Genomic DNA, 18,713 nt, shown 5'->3' on the forward strand with positions numbered 1-18,713 from the left:
TGCCACATTGCCCATATTGGTCTTGAACTCCTGGGCTCAAGTGATCTGCCCGCCTCAGCCTCCCAAAGTGCTAAGATTAAAGGCATGAGCCAACAGCCACCATGTCAGGTAGGCCTTGTTTTTTTTTGTTTTTTTTTGTTTTTTTTTGAGATGGAGTCTTGCTGCGTTGCCCAGGCTGGAGTGCAGTGGTGTGACCTCGGCTCACTGTAACCTCCGCCTCCTGGGTTCAAATGATTCTTCTGCCTCAGTCTCCTGAGTAGCTGGGACTACAGGCATGCGATACCACGCCCGGCTAATTTTTGTATTTTTAGTAGAGATGGGGTTTCACCATATTGGCCAGGCTGGTCTTGAACTCCTGACCTCGTGATCCTCCTGCATCCGCCTCCCAAGCTAGGATTACAGGTGTGAGCCACCGTGCCCGGCCTAGGCCTTATCTTTTAATTCACTCTGACAATCTATGTCTTTTAATTGACTTATTCCAATCATTCAGATTTAAAGTGATTGTTGATAGAGATGGATTACTATCTACAATATGTATAACTCTTTTCTATTGATTATACTTGTTCTTTGGTCCTACCTCCCTTTTTTTACCTGCCTTCTCTGGTTTTAAAAATTGAGCATTTATTAGTATGATTTAATTTTATCTTCTTTTAAGGCATACCAATTATATTTCTTTTACAATTATTTTAATGGTTGGGCTAGAGTGTGCAATACATATTTTGTTTATGTGGTTTTTAAAACTTTAAAATTTTTATTTATTTATTTTCAAGATAGGGTCTTGCTCTGTCACCCAGGCTAGAGTGCAGTGGTGCAATCCTGTCTCACCACAGCCTCAACCTCCCAGATTCAATCAATCCTCCTACCTCAGCCTCCCAAGTAGCTGGGAATACAGGTGCACACCACCACGCCAAGCTAATTTTTGTATTTTTTGTAGAGACAGGGCTTTGCCATGCTGTCCAAGCTGATCTCAAGCTCCTAGGCTCCAGCAATCTGCCTGCCTTGGCCTCCCAAAGTGCTGTAATATCAGGGGTGAGCCACTGCGCCCAGCTGGGTTTTTTTATTAATAGACTTTTTGAACAATTTTAGATTTGCAGAAAAATTTGAGCAGATACTACAGAGGAAATACATTTTCCCCCCTAAGAAAAGTCCACCTTCAAATAACACTATACCACTTCATGTGAAGTGTGATAACTTAGAACAGAATTTCCAGTTCCTTCCTCCCATCTCTTATGACGTTGCTGTCATCCACGTCACTCCTCCATTTGCCATAGCCATCCAGTATGTTGAATTTCTGACCTATATCATCTTTCTCCCTGAAGAACTTCTTTACTTTTTTTTTTTTTTTTTTTGAACTATAGTATCTTGGCCGTGGTTCACACCTGTAATCCCAGCACTTTGGGAGGCTGAGGCGGGCGGATCACGAGGTCAGGAGATCGAGACCATCCTGGCTAACACGGTGAAACCCCGTCTCTACTAAAAATATAAAAAATTATCCAGGTGTGGTGGTGGGCGCCTATAGTCCCAGCTACTTGGGAGGCTGAGGCAGGAGAATGGCTTGAACCCAGGAGGCGGAGCTTGCAGTGAGCCAAGATCGCGCCACGGCACTCCAGCCTGGGCGACAGAGTGAGACTCCGTCTCAAAATAAATAAATAAATAAATAGAGTATCTCTCTGTCACCCAGGCTGTAGTTCAGTGGTGTGATCTCGGCTCACTGCAACCTCCGCCTCCCGGGTTCAAGCAATTCTTCTGCCTCAGCCTCCCGAGTAGCTGGGATTACAGGTGCCCGCCACCACACCCAGCTACGTTTTATATTTTTAGTGGAGACAGGGTTTCGCCATGTTGGTCAGGCTGGTCTCCAATTCCTGACCTCAGGTGATCCACCCACCTTGGCCTCCCAAAGTGTGGGGATTACAGGTGTGAGTCACTGTGCCTGGCCTGAAGAACTTCTTTTAATGCTTTTTTGTTTTTGTAGGGCAGATCTGCTGGTGATGAATTTCTCCCATTTTTGTTTTTCTGGGAAAGCCTTCATTTCTTTTTCACTCCTAAAGGATAATTTCACTGGATCTAGACTTCTAGGTTGATGGGGTTTTTTATTTTTATTTTTTTCTTTTTCTTTTTTTTTTTTTTTTTTTGAGATGGAGTCTCGCTCTGTCACCCAGGCTGAAGTGCAGTGGCCGGATCTCAGCTCACTGCAAGCTCCGCCTCCCGGGTTCACGCCATTCTCCTGCCTCAGCCTCCCGAGTAGCTGGGACTACAGGCGTCCGCCACCACGCCCGGCTAGTTTTTTGTATTTTTTTTTTAGTAGAGACGGGGTTTCACCGTGTTAGCCAGGATGGTCTCGATCTCCTGACCTCGTGATCCGCCCGTCTCGGCCTCCCAAAGTGCTGGGATTACAGGCTTGAGCCACCGCGCCCGGCCCTTTATTTTTTTCTTTTACCACTTTAAATATTTCACTCTACTCTCTCTTGGTTGCCTGGTTTCTTTCTCTCTCTCTCTCTCTCTCGCTTTCTCTCTTTCTTTCTTTTTCTTTTGTTCTGTCGCCCAGGCTGGAGAGCAATGGTGAGATCCCGGCTCACTGCAACGTCCGCCTCCCAGGTTCAAGCAATTTTCCTGCTTTAGCCTTCCAAGTAGCTGGGGTTAGAGGTGCCCACCACCATGCCTGGCTAATTTTTTGTATTTTTGTAGAGCGGGGGTTTCACAATGTTGGCCATGCTGGTCTTGACCTCTTGACCTCAGGTGATCCACCTGCCTCAGCCTCCCAAAGTTCTGGGATTACAGGCGTGAGCCACCGCGCCCGGCCTGCTTGCCTGGTCTCTAATAATGTTTGCTGTAATTTTTCTCCTTGTTCTTCCATAGGTAAGGTATTTTTTCCCCTCTGGCTTCTCTCAAGGTTTTTCTTCATCTTTGGTTGTCTGTAGTTCGCATAGGATATGCCTCGCTATCGATTTTTTGGTATTTATCCTGCTTTATGCCTCTTAGATTCCTGGATCTGTTGTTTTGTATCTGTCATGAATTTCAGAAAAATCTTAGCCTTTTTTTTTTTATTTGAGACCGAGTCTCGCTCTGTGGCCCAGGCTAGTGTGATCTCAGCTCATTGCAACCTCTGCTCCTGGGTTCAAGTGATTCTCCTGCCTCAGCCTCCCAAGTAGCTGGGATTACAGGCACCCACCACCACACCTGCCTAATTTTTGTATTTTTAGTAGAGACGGGGTTTGTCCATGTTAGCCAGGATGGTCTCGATCTCCTGACCTTGTGATCCACCCATCTTGGCCTCCCAAAGTGCTGGGATTACAGGCATAACGCACTGCGCCCGGCCTTAATTTTCTTTCTTAAGGTGGATCCCTCTCTGCTTCTATTGCCCATTTGCCCTTGCAATGTCCTTGTCAATACTCAGAGATGTTTGGTCTTGATGTTGTCAACTTTTCCCACCAGAGCCCATAACATATTAGTCATAGTTATTTTAAATTCCACGTCTGGTAATTTCAGCATCTGTGTCATGTCCGAGGCTGGCTCTGATGCTCCTTCTGACTTTTGTTTTTTTTTCTTTTTTGAGACAGAGTCTTGCTCTGTCGACCAGGCCGGAGTGCAATGGCACAATCTCCACTCACTGCAAACTCCGCCTCCTGGGTTCAAGCAATTCTCATGCCTCAGCCTCCCAGTAGCTGGGATTACAGGCGTGTACGACCACGCCAGGCTAACTTTTGTATTTTTAGTAGAGACGGGGTTTCACCATGTTGGCCAGGCTGGTCTCGAACTCCTGACCTTAGGTGATCCCCCTCCCTCAGCCTCCCAAAGTTCTGGGATTACAGGCGTGAGCCACTGTGCCTGGCCCCTGACTGACTTTTCTTATCTTTTTTCATGCCTTGTTTTTCTGGAAAGCCAGTCAGGGTATATTAGATAACAGGAACTGAGATAAATAGGTCTTAGGGTGAGAATTTATGTTACTCTGGCTGGGGCTGGGCTGTGTTTGACATTTTCTGTGGCTGTAGGAGTCCAAACCTAATGGCTATGGCCCAGGCTCTGTGTCACTGCCACCTCTGTACACCCGTTTGGAGCCCTGTGTTGATGTGTGACTATCACCCAGTTCTGAGTCCCAGCTGGGAAGTAGGGGCCATCGTAGATGCCCTCCCTCGGCCTGTGTGCCCTCCGACTCCATCCTGGCTCTGCCTGTGCCCTGCTCTCTATGCAGGGAGCCCCTGCAGTCCGCATTTCCCACCCTAGCAGCCCTCTGCTAGGTTCAGCCAATGAAAGTCACAGGTGAGAGTTGGAGGGGAGGTGGCAGGGCAAAGCCGAGGTACTTCTCCCGCTCTCTCTGCGCAGAATCTCTGACGGTGGCTATCTCCAGCTCTGGCCAGACAGGCCTTGTGAGGGTCCAGCTTTTACAAGGTGACCATAGCTCCTTGGCTCCGGTAACATTTGCTCTCCCTGCATCAAGGACCTGGGGACTGTTCCTACTGTTGCTGATCTCAAGGTTACTTCACTGAGCCCTGTATGGCTTCTTAGCCTCTTTGACTTCAAGTCCCTGCATTACATTTCCTGTGTTTCAAATACTCAGAGATGTTTGGTCTCGAGCAGAGACACTGACTCTTACATTGTACCTGTTCAGGCCAGAGCCACAGACCTCTGAGTGCTCCAGCCCTGCTGCATCTAATCCACCCCGAGTTCTGCCAGGAGCACGAGCCAAAGACAGAAACACGGTCCCCCAGGACAGTCCAAAGAGACCTGCAGAGGACGGATGTGTGCGTTGGGGCCATGAAGATGGAGTAGGAGCTCACTGGACAGAGAAGATGGGGAAGGACACTCCAGGGAGGAGCGAATGCTGAGGTCCACTTGAGAAAATGCCTGGGTGGTTTTGGTGCTGTGAGATTCTGGGGTAGGTGAGGCTGTGTGTGCGCGTCTGTATGTGTGTGTTGTGGGGTGGGGCGGGGTTGGGTCTGAATCTTCAGCAGGGGCAGCAGAACAAAGGGCTAGATGCCCACCCCAGGGGGTAGACTCATCAGTGCTCCCTATGTGAGAGTGGAAGTGGGAAGCCCCAGTGGGTCCTGGGCTGCAGGAGAATCTGTTGCCCCAGGAGCAGAGACTGGGAAGAAGCACACAGTAAGGGCAAAGGGTGGACTACAGTAGCTGCTCCGTCCCCCCTCCCCACCCCTAGGCCAGGTTTCGCTTCTCCCTGAGAGTCCTGGGGCAACACCCCCTGTCCTTTCCCTCGCGCCCCCATTTTTAAACTTACGTGAGAGCTTTCGGGGACCGGCTGCGGGCATCCCTTCCCCTAGCCCAGTGGGTGGTGGAACCGGAGCCCAGAAGTCCAGCCCTCTGGCCCTGCGCCTCCCTGGCTAAATAGCGCCCTGTGGGGAGGAAGCAGGGCCCCAGGCGGAACCGGGAAAACACACCGGGGCTTTCTACAGACCCGGCCACTCCCACTGAATTGGGAAAGCGGTTAAAAGAGGTCGTACCGCATTCTGCGCCGCGTCCCTCTTCCTTCAGTCCCGCCGCATGTCCCCGACCAGAGGTGGCCTCCTAGAAGGGGAGGTCCCCAAACTCGAGGCCCTGCGTGTAGGGGAGGGGAGCGCCCGCCCCTTCCCCGCCGCTGTGAGCGCCCCGGGAGGGGACTTGGGCTGCCGTCCCTCCGCCTCTTCCCCCGCGCGGCGAAGCGATGGCTCGGGCCGGGGCGCTGCTGGCGCTTTGGGTGCTCGGGGCCGCAGCGCATCCGCAGTGCCTGGACTTCAGGCCGCCCTTCCGGCCGCCGCAGCTGCTGCGCCTCTGCGCTCAGTATTCGGACTTCGGCTGCTGCGATGAAGGGCGCGACGCCGAACTGACCCGCCGCTTCTGGGACCTGGCGAGCCGCGTGGACGCCGCCGAGTGGGCCGCGTGCGCCGGCTACGCGAGGGACCTGCTGTGCCAGGTGAGCGGGCGCGCGGCCACTGGGAGGGGCGGGGCGCGGGCGGCCGGGTCCTGGAGCAGAGATCGGAACCCCGCGGGGGCGAAGGCCAAGAGTGGGCGGCGAACTCTAGGCCCCAAAAGGGAGTCATTTGGCACGGGGCGGGGAGACCGCGCATCCCAGGGCGACTCTTGGCTTTGCCATTCATTCGTTTTGTGACTTGGGCCTTCTCGGTGCCTCAGTTTCCCCTCCTGAAGCAGGAGGGACGGACAGATGATGTCATCATTTCCTCAGAGGCTGGGGGCTCCTCTGCCCCGGTCCCCTTGAGTCGAGCCCCCAGCGTCCTACCCCAAGCAGCTGCACCCTTGTCGGGGTACCAAGGTGGAGAGGCATCTGTCCCGGTCAGTGCTCCTCTGTGTCTGTGTTGTCCTCGGGGCAGTGAAAGCAGGGGGCCCTGCCGTGGGCGTGGTCAACGTGTGGCCAGGGGTTGTTGCGGGGGTTGGGGCCACTGCCCCCCACGAGAGTCCCACCCCCATCCTGATGCCCTTGCCACTTCCGCCATCACCTCTGTGGGTGCTGTGTCCTCTCCTGGGGATGGCGCCCTGGCCTGGCAGAAGCTCACTCAGGAATGAGCAACAGCTATGTGTTGAAGTTCCTGGGCCCCCCATCTTCCCTCTGAGGGTGGAGCCCCCGCTTCTGTGCACACCTGGCGGTGCCACTGCTGTTTGTTTTCCTCTTGTGGCAGTCTGAGGCCCCAGTGCCTGACCACACCCAGGTGGGCAAATGCTGCCTGGCTGAATGCAGAAATGGGGCAGGACAAGGCATTCCTGCCCCAGCATCTGGCCAGTGAGAGGCCTGGGGTGGAGAGGCCCCAGTGGGCAGGGCTGTGTCCCAGCCTTCGGCCAGCAGGGGCAGTTGGTGTGGGGAAGGACAAGAGGGCTGACTTGGAGTTGGAGTTTGATCCTGGCTCTGTCACTTCCCCAGCTTCGTGACCTGGGCAGGTCACTGCTGCACCTCACAGTGTCTTTAAAATGAAGCTGGGTGCGGTGGCTGATGCCTGTAATCCCAGCCCTTTGGGAGGCCGAGGTGGGCAGATCACTTGAGGTCAGGAGTTCGAGACCAGCCTGGCCAACATGGAGAAACTCCATCTCTACAAAAATATATAAATTAACTGGGCATGTTGGGGAACGCCTGTAATCCCAGCTATTCGGGAGGCTGAGGCGGGAGAATCACTTGACTCTGGGAGGCAGAGGTTGCAGTGAGCCAAGATCGAGCCATTGCACCCCAGCCTGGGCAACAGAGCAAGACTCCATCTCAAAAATATAGTATAATATAATATAATATAATATAATATATAAAATAAAACCTTAACCACCCCCTGGGTTGCCATGCAGATTGAATGCCACATACTAGGGGCTTGGTAAATGTTTGCAGTTGGATTTCTCAAGGGTTTCCTTGGCCCTCACTGGCTACCCAGCCCTGGGAAGGGTCCAGGTGAGGCTCGGAGCCCGATTCAAGGAAGACTCAGAGGGAGGCAGGGACTTGCCCAGTGGTCACACAGCTCAGTGGTGGTTGAGGTGGGGACATGGACCACACTCACTAATGTGAACACATATCTAGGTGGGAAGCAGTAGGCTCTGGGAGGATGAGGAGGGGGCCCTTGGGAGCTTCAGAATGAAACAAAGGGTGGGCTGGCCACCTTTAGGTGGGCTCTGCTGGACTCCCATGCTGTGCGCCTCAAGGGCACGGGAATGGTCTGGCCAAGCATCTGCCTCCCTCAGCAGCCTGGGGGCTCCTCAGGACCGGGTCCTTTGGTCTCCCCACCCCTGTCACATAGCAGAGTTCCTGCATCCATGCCACATTTGTCTATGAGGCACTCACTATGTGCCTGACTCAGCAGGGCAGTGAGGGGGGCAGGTGGATGGAGGAAGGGAAGGGTCGGTCCTGATGCTGTTCCCTGGCAGGGCACCTCTCTTTTCTTGGGAACCTTCCCAGGACAGCCTGGCCTTAAGCAACCAGCAGTGAAGTGACTGCTAACACTTCAGCCCAGGCGTCTCTGAGAGTGACCTCATGTCTGGAGTGAGCTTAGAGACAGCGGCTGAGGCTGGGTTACAGTTTCACTGACGGGGCCTCCTGGAGCACCCTGGTGGGAGGACCGTGCTCTCTGCTAGCCAAGGCGGAGTCTGCATTTGGCACCTCCTAATTTCCACACGGGGAGGTGATGGAGGTGCCTTATTTATAGATGGCTGTCAGTGTGGAGGCACTCAGGCCTTCACACCTGCTTTGGGGAGATGGGAGACTCTTTCCTGGGGCTTTGCCTGTCCAGTAAGTGCCTGTGTCCTCTGGAGGAGAGAGGACAGCCATGGCGCGTGGCACCCCCAGTGCATCTGGTGTGAGCTTCCACATCAGTAACCACCCCTGTGACTGGGGTTGCCACTCTAAGCCGCTGAAATCGTCAAAGCATGGTTTCTGATGGAGATCTCCGTGAAATGTGCCCTACGGGCTCGTGTATTCAGCAGGCTCTTCCTGAGCCTGTTAGGAGTCAGCCCTGTGCTGGATGCTGGGCCCAAAAGCAGTTGGCAAGTCACAGGCCCAGTCTCAAAAGTCCCCTTCGTCACTTCAGGAGACTGACACACACAGGAAGGTGCCAGAGATTCCTCAAGGAGTGTAGGAACGAGGCCACATACCTCAGAGAAGGCTTCCTGAATGTTGGTTGCATGCTGATAACTCATATTTACTGAACAAACACACGCGTCTTCTCCATTTATTCCTCCCAACAATTCTAAGAGGTTGGAACTCCTTTCCCGTTCTATAGATGAGGACATAGGCACAGAGAGGTTAAGGAGCATCGTTCTATAGATGAGGACATAGGCACAGAGAGGTTAAGGAGCATTCCCCATGGGGAGTGTATGCTCTGGCTCCAAAACCCTTCTCCTAACCGCTTCGCCACACTGCCTCCCTCCTTGAAGCCCCACTGTGTCCCACAGTCCATAGAGTGGACAGACAAGCAAAGAGGTAATGAAATCCTAGCCAAGCCGACTGACTGGAGCGCCCCTGGCGGTGGAGCAGTGACTGCTGTAGAGAACTCACCCTGTAAGCTACAAGATTCCATGGAGTGAGTGTCATGCCTGAGATATGGACAGAGTGCATTGGGAGCATCCGTAAGGGCCAGGGATGGGCCATTCAGGGCCCTAGGAGCATGGAGGACAAGAGGAGACCTTTGAGTCGGCCTTGAGTCATGAATAGCAGTTTGCAGAGGAGGAAGTAGGTGAGGAGCGAATATCTGATGGACAGGACACTGTGCGCAAAGGCTTGGTCTTTCAAAAAATGAATGGTGGACACAAGAAACCTTCAGGACCCAGAACCATAAGTCACGAGTGTCAGTGACATGGGATGGCAAACTCTGGGCAAGATGGGGGCTCTCTGCCCTGCACTGAATGGCCCAGGCAGCTGTAGCCTGCGATACTGGGCTGGTTTGCTGTGGGCTTCCTGCCACCTGCCCCCAAACACACTGAGGCCAAGCTGTGGATCATCCTCTTGCCAGTAGCAATCACTCTTGTCGCTTCCTGGTTCTGGACTACCCTGGTCTGGACACCATATTACATTGTATGTAAGTAAGAGTACATAGGCCACGAGGAAGTGTCTGCTGTGTGATTGGGACGTGTGGATGCCGAAGTCTTTGGCCTGGCTCCCTGGGGGAACTTTTGCTCCCTCTGTAGTTCTGGACTGAGCTTTGGTGAATGGAGGGCTCTTGTTGCCTTCCAGATGTCTATTCTGCCCCTCACTGTGTCTCTGGAACCAAGATGTGCCTGCCACAATCTCTGCTCAGTAAATTCTTGGTGAATGAAATGTTGCTGACTAATCTGGAAGGAACACCAGTCCAGGCATCATGAGGCTTGGGTGTGAGCCCAGGTTTGGCTACTTCTTGGCACGTGGCCTTCTTTAAGCCTCAGTTCCTCATCTATAAAATAGGAGTCAAGCCATGTGCGGTGGCTCATGCCTGTAATCCCAGAACTTTGGCGGGCTGAGGCAGGAGGATCACTTGAGTGCAGGAGTTCAAGACAAGCCTGGGAAACATAGGGAGATCCTGTCTCTGCAAAAATAAAAATGAAAGTTAGCCGAGTGTGGTGGAGCCCGTCTGTGGTTCCAGAGACTCTGGAGGCCAAGGTGGGGATGATCGTTTGAGCGAAGGAGGTCAGGGCTACAGTGAACTAGGATTGTGCCACTGCACTCCAGCCCAGGAGACAGAGAGAGGCCCTGTCTCAAAAAATAAATAAACAAATAAAACAAAATAAAATAGTGACAATGACCCTACCTTGCAAAGATGAAAGAAGGCACGTGTGCACACAGCCCCTCCCTGGTCCGTGTGCAGCTGCCAGCTGACCCACAGGCGGTTCCCGAGGAACCATGGGAGGGACAGCAGACACAGCGGCCCAAGGCCTGGCCATCTGGCCGGCTCGTTGGCAGAGGGGAGCATGTAAGACATGGCACCCTGGTCTGTACCTGGGACAGTAACTGACCAGGACCTCAAGACATTCTGCCAAGTGGCCTTTGGCCTGTCAGGTGAGACCTCGCCTCACAGCAGTAGAGGGGCCAGAAGGACAGGCTGTGGCATGAACAAAAGCCACAATCATGTCACAGGAGTGAATGGGCCCTGGCCTGGAACTTGAGAACACACTGGGAGGCAGCCTGCCATCCCCCATGCCCAGTCCTCCCCCAGACATCCCAGAGGCCTCCTGCTGGAAGCCAGCCTGGTCCTCCCTGTGAGGAGAGGGAGTACGTGACTGTCAGCACCTCCCCACTGCAGAAGGAGCATCCCCCGAAGCCTCTGGGGGGCCCAGAGCTGACTCAAACCCGGCCTTGGCCTGGCGGACTCACAGGTGGGGGAGGGTGTCAGCCACAGATAGAAAGAATGACCACACCACAAGCCGGCGGCTCTAACAGGAAGGCCTGCAGACAGCCTGGAGCTGTGGCCTCTGCTTTGGGTAGGGATAGGGTGCAGAGAGGGTGCAGTGGTGTGGGGACACTTAACTGGCGTTTGGGGATGGGTAGCAGGGAGCTGGCAGGTCGAGCTGAGCAGACATGGCTCCAACCCCAGCCCATCAGCATGTGACATGATACCTTGGGCTAGTGGCTCCCTTCTGCTGTCTGCTTCCACCTCTGTGCAGTGGTAAGAAGAACAGGCCTCCCTCCTGTGGTTGCCTTGAGGAGGAAATGCAGATGCACGGGCTCACTGACCTGGTGCCTGGCCCACAATCTGCCCCAAACCCCAGGAACTGCTGTGATTGGTTAGCACTCCTTCTCCCATGGTCATGGTCATGATTTAAGAATAAAGAGAATTCTGCCTGCCAGAGAAGAGTAGGGGAAGGGCATACCTGCAAAAGGGACAGCCTGTGCTGAGGCTCAGAGGTATGAAATGACAGGGAGTGAGTATTAGTCTCTTATCTCACTGCTATAAAGAAATACGTGGCTGGGTGCAGTTGCTCACACCTGTAATCTCAGCACTATGGGAGGCTGAAGCGGGAAGATGGCTTTAGCTCAAGAGTTCGAGAGCAGCCTGGGCAACATGGCAAAACCTCATCCCTACAAAAAATTTAAAAATTAGCTAGGTGTGGTGGCTCTCGCCTGTAGTCCCAGCTACTCAGGAGGCTGAGGCAGGAGCATCTCTTGAGCCCAGGAGGCAGAGGTTGCAGTAAGCTGAGATGGTGCCACTGTATTCCAGCCTTGGTGACAGAGAGAGAGAGAGAGACCCTGTCTTAAAAAAACAAATGAACAAACAACAAAACAAAACAAAACTGGGTAATTTATAAAGAAAAGAGTTTTAATTGGCTCACAGTTCTGCAGGATGTATAGGAAGTATAGTGGCCTCTGTTTTGGGGAGTTCTCAGGAAACTTACAATCATGATAGAAAGCAAAGGGGAAGCGGGCATGTCCCATGACGACAGCGGGAGCAAGAGAGAGATGGTGGCAGGGCGGGGGCGCATTTTAAAAAACCAAATCTCATAAGAACTCACTCACTCTACAGTGCCAAGGGGGGGATGGTGCTAAACTAAACCATGTGTGAGAACTCCACCCCTGTGATCCAGTCACCTCCCACCAGGTTCCTCCTCCAACACTGGGGGTTACAATTCTACATGAGATTTGGGCGGGGACACAGATCCAAGCCATATCAGAATATCAGGAGATGGAAGGTAGACAGGAGGCTGGAGAGGTGGAGAGAGGTGGGAGCTGATGGTGGAGCTGTCCATGGGCAGAGCCAAGTCAGAGAGCACTTGGTATTTTACTGGTTTTCAACAGATAGAGGCCAGAAGGTACTAGAGGGTGCGGACAGGGTGGTCAGGGAGGATCGGGGGTGAGCCTTGGGCAGGAACCCAAGTTAAGTGCAGCAGTGGGCTGTGCTGGTGTAGGGGCGGAGGTGCACTGTTAACATGGAGAGGACGGGTGGCAGTGCCTCAGACTCTTCCTGGCATACGGCGGGTGCTCCAGAGTAGCTGCTGCTGTTGGTGCTGCTATTAATAGGAGTAGGAATAGTGTTGTTCTGTGTTCTAACAGAACAACACAAACATTAAGACCTAAGGTTTGCTACTGTCACTGAGGCTTATCATGGTAACAGACAGATGGCATTGTCTCCATTTTATGGATCAGCAGACTGAAGCTCTGCGAGATGGGGGACCCGCCCAAGGTTACACAGGTGGTAAGCACCTCCACGAAGCATCTCTGAGCCATCGCTGTCTCTACAGGAATGCTCTCCGTATGCAGCCCACCTCTATGACGCCGAGGACCCGTTCACACCCCTGCGCACGGTGCCCGGGCTCTGCCAGGACTACTGCCTGGACATGTGGCATAAGTGCCGGGGGCTGTTCCATCATCTCTCAACTGACCAGGAGCTCCGGGCGCTGGAGGGCAACCGTGCCAGGTTCTGCCGCTACCTGTCCCTGGATGACACGGACTACTGCTTCCCTTACCTGCTGGTCAACAAGAACCTCAACTCAAACCTGGGCCATGTGGTGGCTGATGCCAAGGGCTGCCTGCAGCTGTGCCTGGAGGAGGTGGCCAACGGGCTGCGCAACCCCGTGGCCATGGTCCATGCCAGGGATGGCACCCACCGCTTCTTCGTGGCCGAGCAGGTGGGGCTGGTGTGGGCCTACCTGCCCGACCGCTCGAGGCTGGAGAAGCCTTTCCTGAACATCAGCTGGGCGGTGCTCACCTCGCCCTGGCAGGGTGACGAGCGTGGCTTCCTGGGCATTGCCTTTCACCCCAGCTTCCGGCACAACCGCAGGCTCTACGTCTACTACTCAGTGGGTATCCGCACCAGTGAGTGGATCCGCATCAGCGAGTTCAGGGTCTCTGAGGATGACGAGAACGCCGTGGACCACAGCTCTGAGAGGTGGCTTCCTTGGGGAACCCGGGCCTGGGTGGGGGCAGGTAACCATATGCACTGGTGTGACTGCACCAGTTGGTATCCTGTTCTCAAATACTGTGAATATTTAACACACCTGGTAGGGGTGCTGAATTTCATGCTTTGGGGCCTGGGGAAGGACAGTTTTGCAGAACAGACCTCACACGGGGATCATATCCAAACCCCGCCATCTGGCCTGCGAGGCCCGACATTTCTCCACCAGCTCTTTTGTTTCAGGCACTTCATTTCATTTGAGTCTCCTAAAACCCACTGAGGCTAGTATTATTTTTCCCATTTTACAGATGAGAAAGTGGAGGCTTAGAGAGGTGAAGTGTTGGGTCACACGGGGAGGGAGCGTCAGAGCTGGGAGCCTGATCTGTTGTCTCCAAAGCCCACCCTCTGCCGTCTGCCTCAGCCTGCCTCGCTCTGGCCTGAAGGTGCCATTCTTTTTTTTTTTTTTTTTTTTTTTTTTTTGAGACAGAGGCTCGCTCTGTTGCCCAGGCTGGAGTGCAGTGGTGCAATCTCTGCTCACTGCAACCTCCACCTCCCGGGTTCAAGCAATTCTCCTGCCTCAACCTCCCCAGTAACTGGGACTACAGGCATGTGCCACCATGCCTGGCTAATTTTTCTATTTCAGTGGAGACGGAGTTTCACTGTGTTGCCCAGGCTGGTCTTGAACTCCTGAGCTCAGGCAATCTGCCCGCCTCGGCCGAAGGTTCCATTCTTGAGCCCTACTGGCTCCTTTTTCCCACCCGAATCCGCTGCCCCAGAGAACTTGCTCTCCTTCCTGCCCCTAAATTCTTCTGTTCCTCCTCTGGGCTTCTGCTCCCCTCAACAACGCCTGCAGAGCCTGTGCCCTGTGGAGGATTTATGCCCCAACTGTTTTCAAAATGGGTCTGACCTGACCTTGCACGTGGGGGACACATATCAGTCTGAGTTCAGTAGGAAATAAACCCTGTATCAGGTAACTCAGTAGGTAGAATTTGATCCTGGGAGTCAGTTACTCGGGTTTTAGAAATGATGAAAGGGCTCAGACGCGGTGGCTCGCGCCTGTAATTTCAGCACTTTGAGAGGCTGTGGTAGGCAGATCACTTGAGGTCAAGAGTTCAAGACCAGCCTGGCCAACATGGCGAAACCCCGTCTCTACTGAAAACACAAAAACTAGCTGGGTGTGGTAGTGTCTATCTGTAATCCCAGCTACCTGGGAGGCTGAGGCAGGAGAATTGCTTGAACCTGGGAGGCAGAGTTTGCAGTGAACCAAGATCCTGCCACTGCACTGCAGCCTGGATGACAGAGCAAGACTCTGTCTCAAAAAAAAAGCGGGGGGGCAACCTGGGGAAGGCAGCGACTCTGAGGTCAGCAATTGGAGGAAGTTGCTTCCACCCCTTGGACGGGGAGGACAAAGTGAGAAGATGGGGTTATTGGGACCCTGGAGCTGGGGATGCCCGGTGGAAGCTGGAACCATAATTGGCCTGGGCAGGAGGAGGTGGAGCCAGGGAGGAGCAGCGGCTGCCAAGAAGCTGCTTAAAGCAGAGAAGTGCTCCTCCCTCTCCAGGCTCCTGCCAATGCTATCCACTGGCTGACCTCGCTGGAGGCCAGCTAGCTATGAAGCCTGGGAAATGTCGTTCACAGGAGCTGACCCCCTGCAGTAGAGAGAGAGGAGGTAGGGGGAGGGCCTGGACTGGGTCTGAGGGCAAATTAGCAAAGAACAGCACATTGTGTGTTTGATAAAACTGTAAAATCTTGACACTGAATGTATAAAAAGGAGGAGAAATCAAATATGTTAGCTATGAAGGCTAATGTGAATCTTCATGATTCACAGCATTAGTTTTGACTATGAGCTTCCTGGCAGCCAGAGCGAAAGGAGGAAACATAATTCTCAGGATCTTACAGGAGCCTGTACAGCCAGTTCTCCAAGAGAGACCAAGTTTATCACACGGACCTGACAGAGAGGAGATGGAGGGACAGAATGGATGTGTCTTCAGTGGTGAGACTTTTAAAAATGGATTCCTGATAAAGACTTGAGGTGGAACACAAAATATATAGATGAACATATTTCAGAGTGGGGGCTCAGCAGAGGTCCTCTGGTGACCTCACAAAGTCAAGCCTAGAACTTGACTCACTTGTGGGGAGAGGTAGGCACAGCAGGCTCAGGGCAGCCAGGAATGAGTGGTTATCCTAGCCTGAGTCCGCTGTCCACTGTCAGTCTCTTCCCAGACCTGGGATCCCAATACCGGGTGGATGACTGAAAGCCTGAGCTGTTCTCTCTGTGGAGAACCTGGGCTTTGGAGCTCTGTATTGCTCACCAGATCATATGCACAGGCCTCACAAAGAAAAGGCCTCCAGTCTCGGCTCTGAAAAATCAAAGTCCTGGGTTCAAATTACTTGACCTTTCTGTATCTAATTTTTTCTTATTTGTATTGATAAGGGATTAATAGGCTGGGTGCAGTGACTCAAACCTCTAATCCCAGTACTTTGGGAGACCAAGCAGGGAGGATCGCTTGAGGACAGGAGTTCAAGATCAGCCTGAGCAACACAGTGAGAGCCCTCATCTCTACAAAAAATTAAAAAATTAGCCGGGCATGGTGGCATGCACCTGTAGTCTCAGCTACTCAGGAGGCTGGGGCAGGAAGATCTCTTGATCTCAGGAGTTCGAGGCTGCAGTGAGCTATGACCACATCACTGCACTCCGGCCTGGGTGATAGAGTCTCAAAAAAGAAAGAAAGAAAAAGAAGGGATTGAGAAAGTAGTGACCAATCCTGGAAAACCTAAACCACCCTGAGTATTTCAGTCAGGGGAAACTGAACACAAGGATGACTAAGGCATTGGGAGGGCTGGAGAAGGAGAGGAGGAAGGTTAAGTTACTTAAAGACTGGTAACTGTAAGAAGCTGCTACCACTCTTGGGTTGGAGGAACGAAGGGAAAAAGTCCTTTGTGCTGTGGAGTTTGCTGCTCTTAGTACCAAGATGGCTGGGTGGAAACCCAGGGCTCCACGTTCACCAGCCAACGCTGCTGTCTCTACAGCCACCACTTCTGGAGGCAGGGTTAGAAGCCAAAGAAACTTGGCCTTTCCCTTCCACCACCAACACGAACTGGAAGCCAGCTGGCTGGGAAGTATGGTAGTAGGTTTCCTGTAATGGCAGTAAGGGAGGTTCCTGAGTACAGTGAGTGTGGCGCTGAGTGCACTGCACACCATCCTGCCCACTGTTAGAAGCTGCAAATGAGGGAATACATAAGATGTGCTCAACATAAGTAATAAGTAAACTAGTGTGGGGGAAGCTATGATGAGGAAGAAACCAGCTGTGTCAGTGACTAGGTCGACAATTTCCCATAATCGTAACAGGGCAGGTGCTAGCAGTGGAGAGCAGAAACAAACAAACAAACAAACAACAACAACCAAAAAAAACACTAGACCGGAACTAGAAGACTTAAGTTCTAATCCCAGCTCTGCTACCTATGGGCTGTGTGACTTTAGACAGGTTGCTCAACCTCTCTGAGCCTCTAGGTCCTCCTTGGCACTATAGAGTGCATTAATTTTGCTCGTTCTGCCTACTAGCTCCTCGTGGAAAATCACTTAATATAAAGGATATGAAAAGTCTTTTCCAGGCTGGGCATGGTGGCTCACGTCTGTAATCCCAGCACTTTGGGAGGCCGAGGTGGGCAGATCACTTGAGGTCAGGAGGTTGAGACCAACCTGGCCTACATGGTGAAGCCCCATCTCTACTAAAAACACAAAAATTAGCCAGGCGTGATGGCGGGCCCCTGTGATCCCAGCTACTCAGGAGGCTGAGCCTGGAGAATCGCTTGAACCTGGGAGGTGGAGGTTGCAGTGAGCCGAGCTGCGCTCCAGCCTGGGCAACAGAGCAAGACTCTGCCTCAAAAAGAAGAAAAAAAAAGAAAGAAAGAAAAGAAAAGTATTTTCCATTGTGAAGAGAGACCGTGATCTTGTTTTGTGTTTTTGGCTCATGCGTGGAAGGCTGAGTTTTAGGGGCCCTTATCTTCCTTTGACCGTGATCTTGTTTTGTGTTTTTGGCTCATTCGTGGAAGGCTGAGTTTTAGGGGCCCTTATCTTCCTTTAGGATACTCCTGGAGGTCAAAGAACCAGCTTCAAACCACAACGGGGGTCAGCTGCTGTTCGGGGATGACGGGTACCTCTACATCTTCACCGGAGATGGCGGGATGGCCGGAGACCCCTTTGGGACCTTCGGAAATGCCCAAAACAAGTATGTTCAGCTTTTGGTTGGCTAGTGGGTTGGTCTACATAACCCTGGGCTTCTCATACTCTTCCAGAGGGCGAGTTCCTTCCTCAGCCAGGCAGTGTAGGGCAGGAGAAAATGTTCTGGGTCCCAGCTCAGCCTGCATCTAGCTGGGCAGCCTAGGCAAGTCACTTGCCGTCAGCAGAGGGGATAAAAGCCCACTCTGCGGGCAGCTTGTCACAAGGAGTAAAGCCAATCGTGGCTGCCCAGGGCCAGGCACAGGACCCTCTGGGCACAGGCGCCTGAGAGGTGACATTAGCGAGCCTCAGGGCACATGGGATTTTCTCTAAGGTCAGCCTGGCCCTGCTGGAGCCCTGCTGGAAGAAGGGAAGGGTGCTCCCCAGGCCGAATGGAAAGTGTGAGCTGGCTGGCGCAGGGTGGCACCAGCACGTGGAGCTCCTGTCCCAAGGTTCTTCAGGAAGACCCAGATGTTAACGTGTAGTCTTGCTCTTTTACCCATTTCCTGGCTTGAGCAAATGAGCTCAAGATCTCATTCCATTACTTACTCACACACACACATACACAAATATGCATACACACACATATACACACATACACACACACATGCACACACTACATATACACAACACACACATATACACACATAATACATGCATACACATACACACATCTACATACATACATTCACAACATACACACACAGAGTCTTGTGAGTGTAACCAGGATGTCCAGGAGTCTCAAGTCAGCCTCCCCCATTCCCTTAGCCAAAACCTCCCTCCGCCCAGAAAGTAAAAATAGCAAGTACAAGTATGATGTTGATTACAGTAATTAAAGTGCTCACAATTTGTGAGTTGTCCTTTCCTATGTGACAGTGTAAGCATCATCCGAGCTTTCTCATGTTTGGGATGTGTTTAGAGATGAAGTTGAGAAAATAGAAATTAAGGATTAGTGGATAATTGGACAGAACTTAAAAACATTATTTTGCTGCTACGAGTTGTGCCCACTTAGATATCGAATCCTGGTGTGTGGTGCGTGGGCTCCCGGGTGTGATCTGGATGGTGTTCAGCAGGCTGGAGTGTATGAGAGGAATTTACGGGGGAAAGTGGAAGGCCAGCAACAGGGGCTTGATCACAAGGCATATATTGGGTGGGAGCATTTCACCACCACGAAAGAGGACACTTGTTTGCTGTCCCTACTGATAAGGGAAAGGTGTGGGTGC

The 18,713-nt window shown here is 52.6% G+C and overlaps 1 protein-coding gene across 1 annotated transcript in view; it reads left to right on the plus strand.

The window, feature by feature from the left end:
* Positions 1-5,040: 5,040 nt before the first annotated feature.
* Positions 5,041-18,713, plus strand: part of HHIPL1 (HHIP like 1) — a 31,093-nt gene continuing 17,420 nt past the window's right edge. The window contains exons 1-3 of the mRNA XM_025393004.1: positions 5,041-5,902; positions 12,619-13,265; positions 17,357-17,500. Coding sequence (XP_025248789.1) covers positions 5,654-5,902; positions 12,619-13,265; positions 17,357-17,500 — 1,040 coding nt within the window. The 5' untranslated portion in view covers positions 5,041-5,653. The remainder of the gene's footprint in view (positions 5,903-12,618; positions 13,266-17,356; positions 17,501-18,713) is intronic.

The sequence above is a fragment of the Theropithecus gelada genome, chromosome 7b, assembly GCF_003255815.1.
Source record: "Theropithecus gelada isolate Dixy chromosome 7b, Tgel_1.0, whole genome shotgun sequence".
Classification (NCBI taxonomy): Eukaryota; Metazoa; Chordata; class Mammalia; order Primates; family Cercopithecidae; genus Theropithecus; species Theropithecus gelada.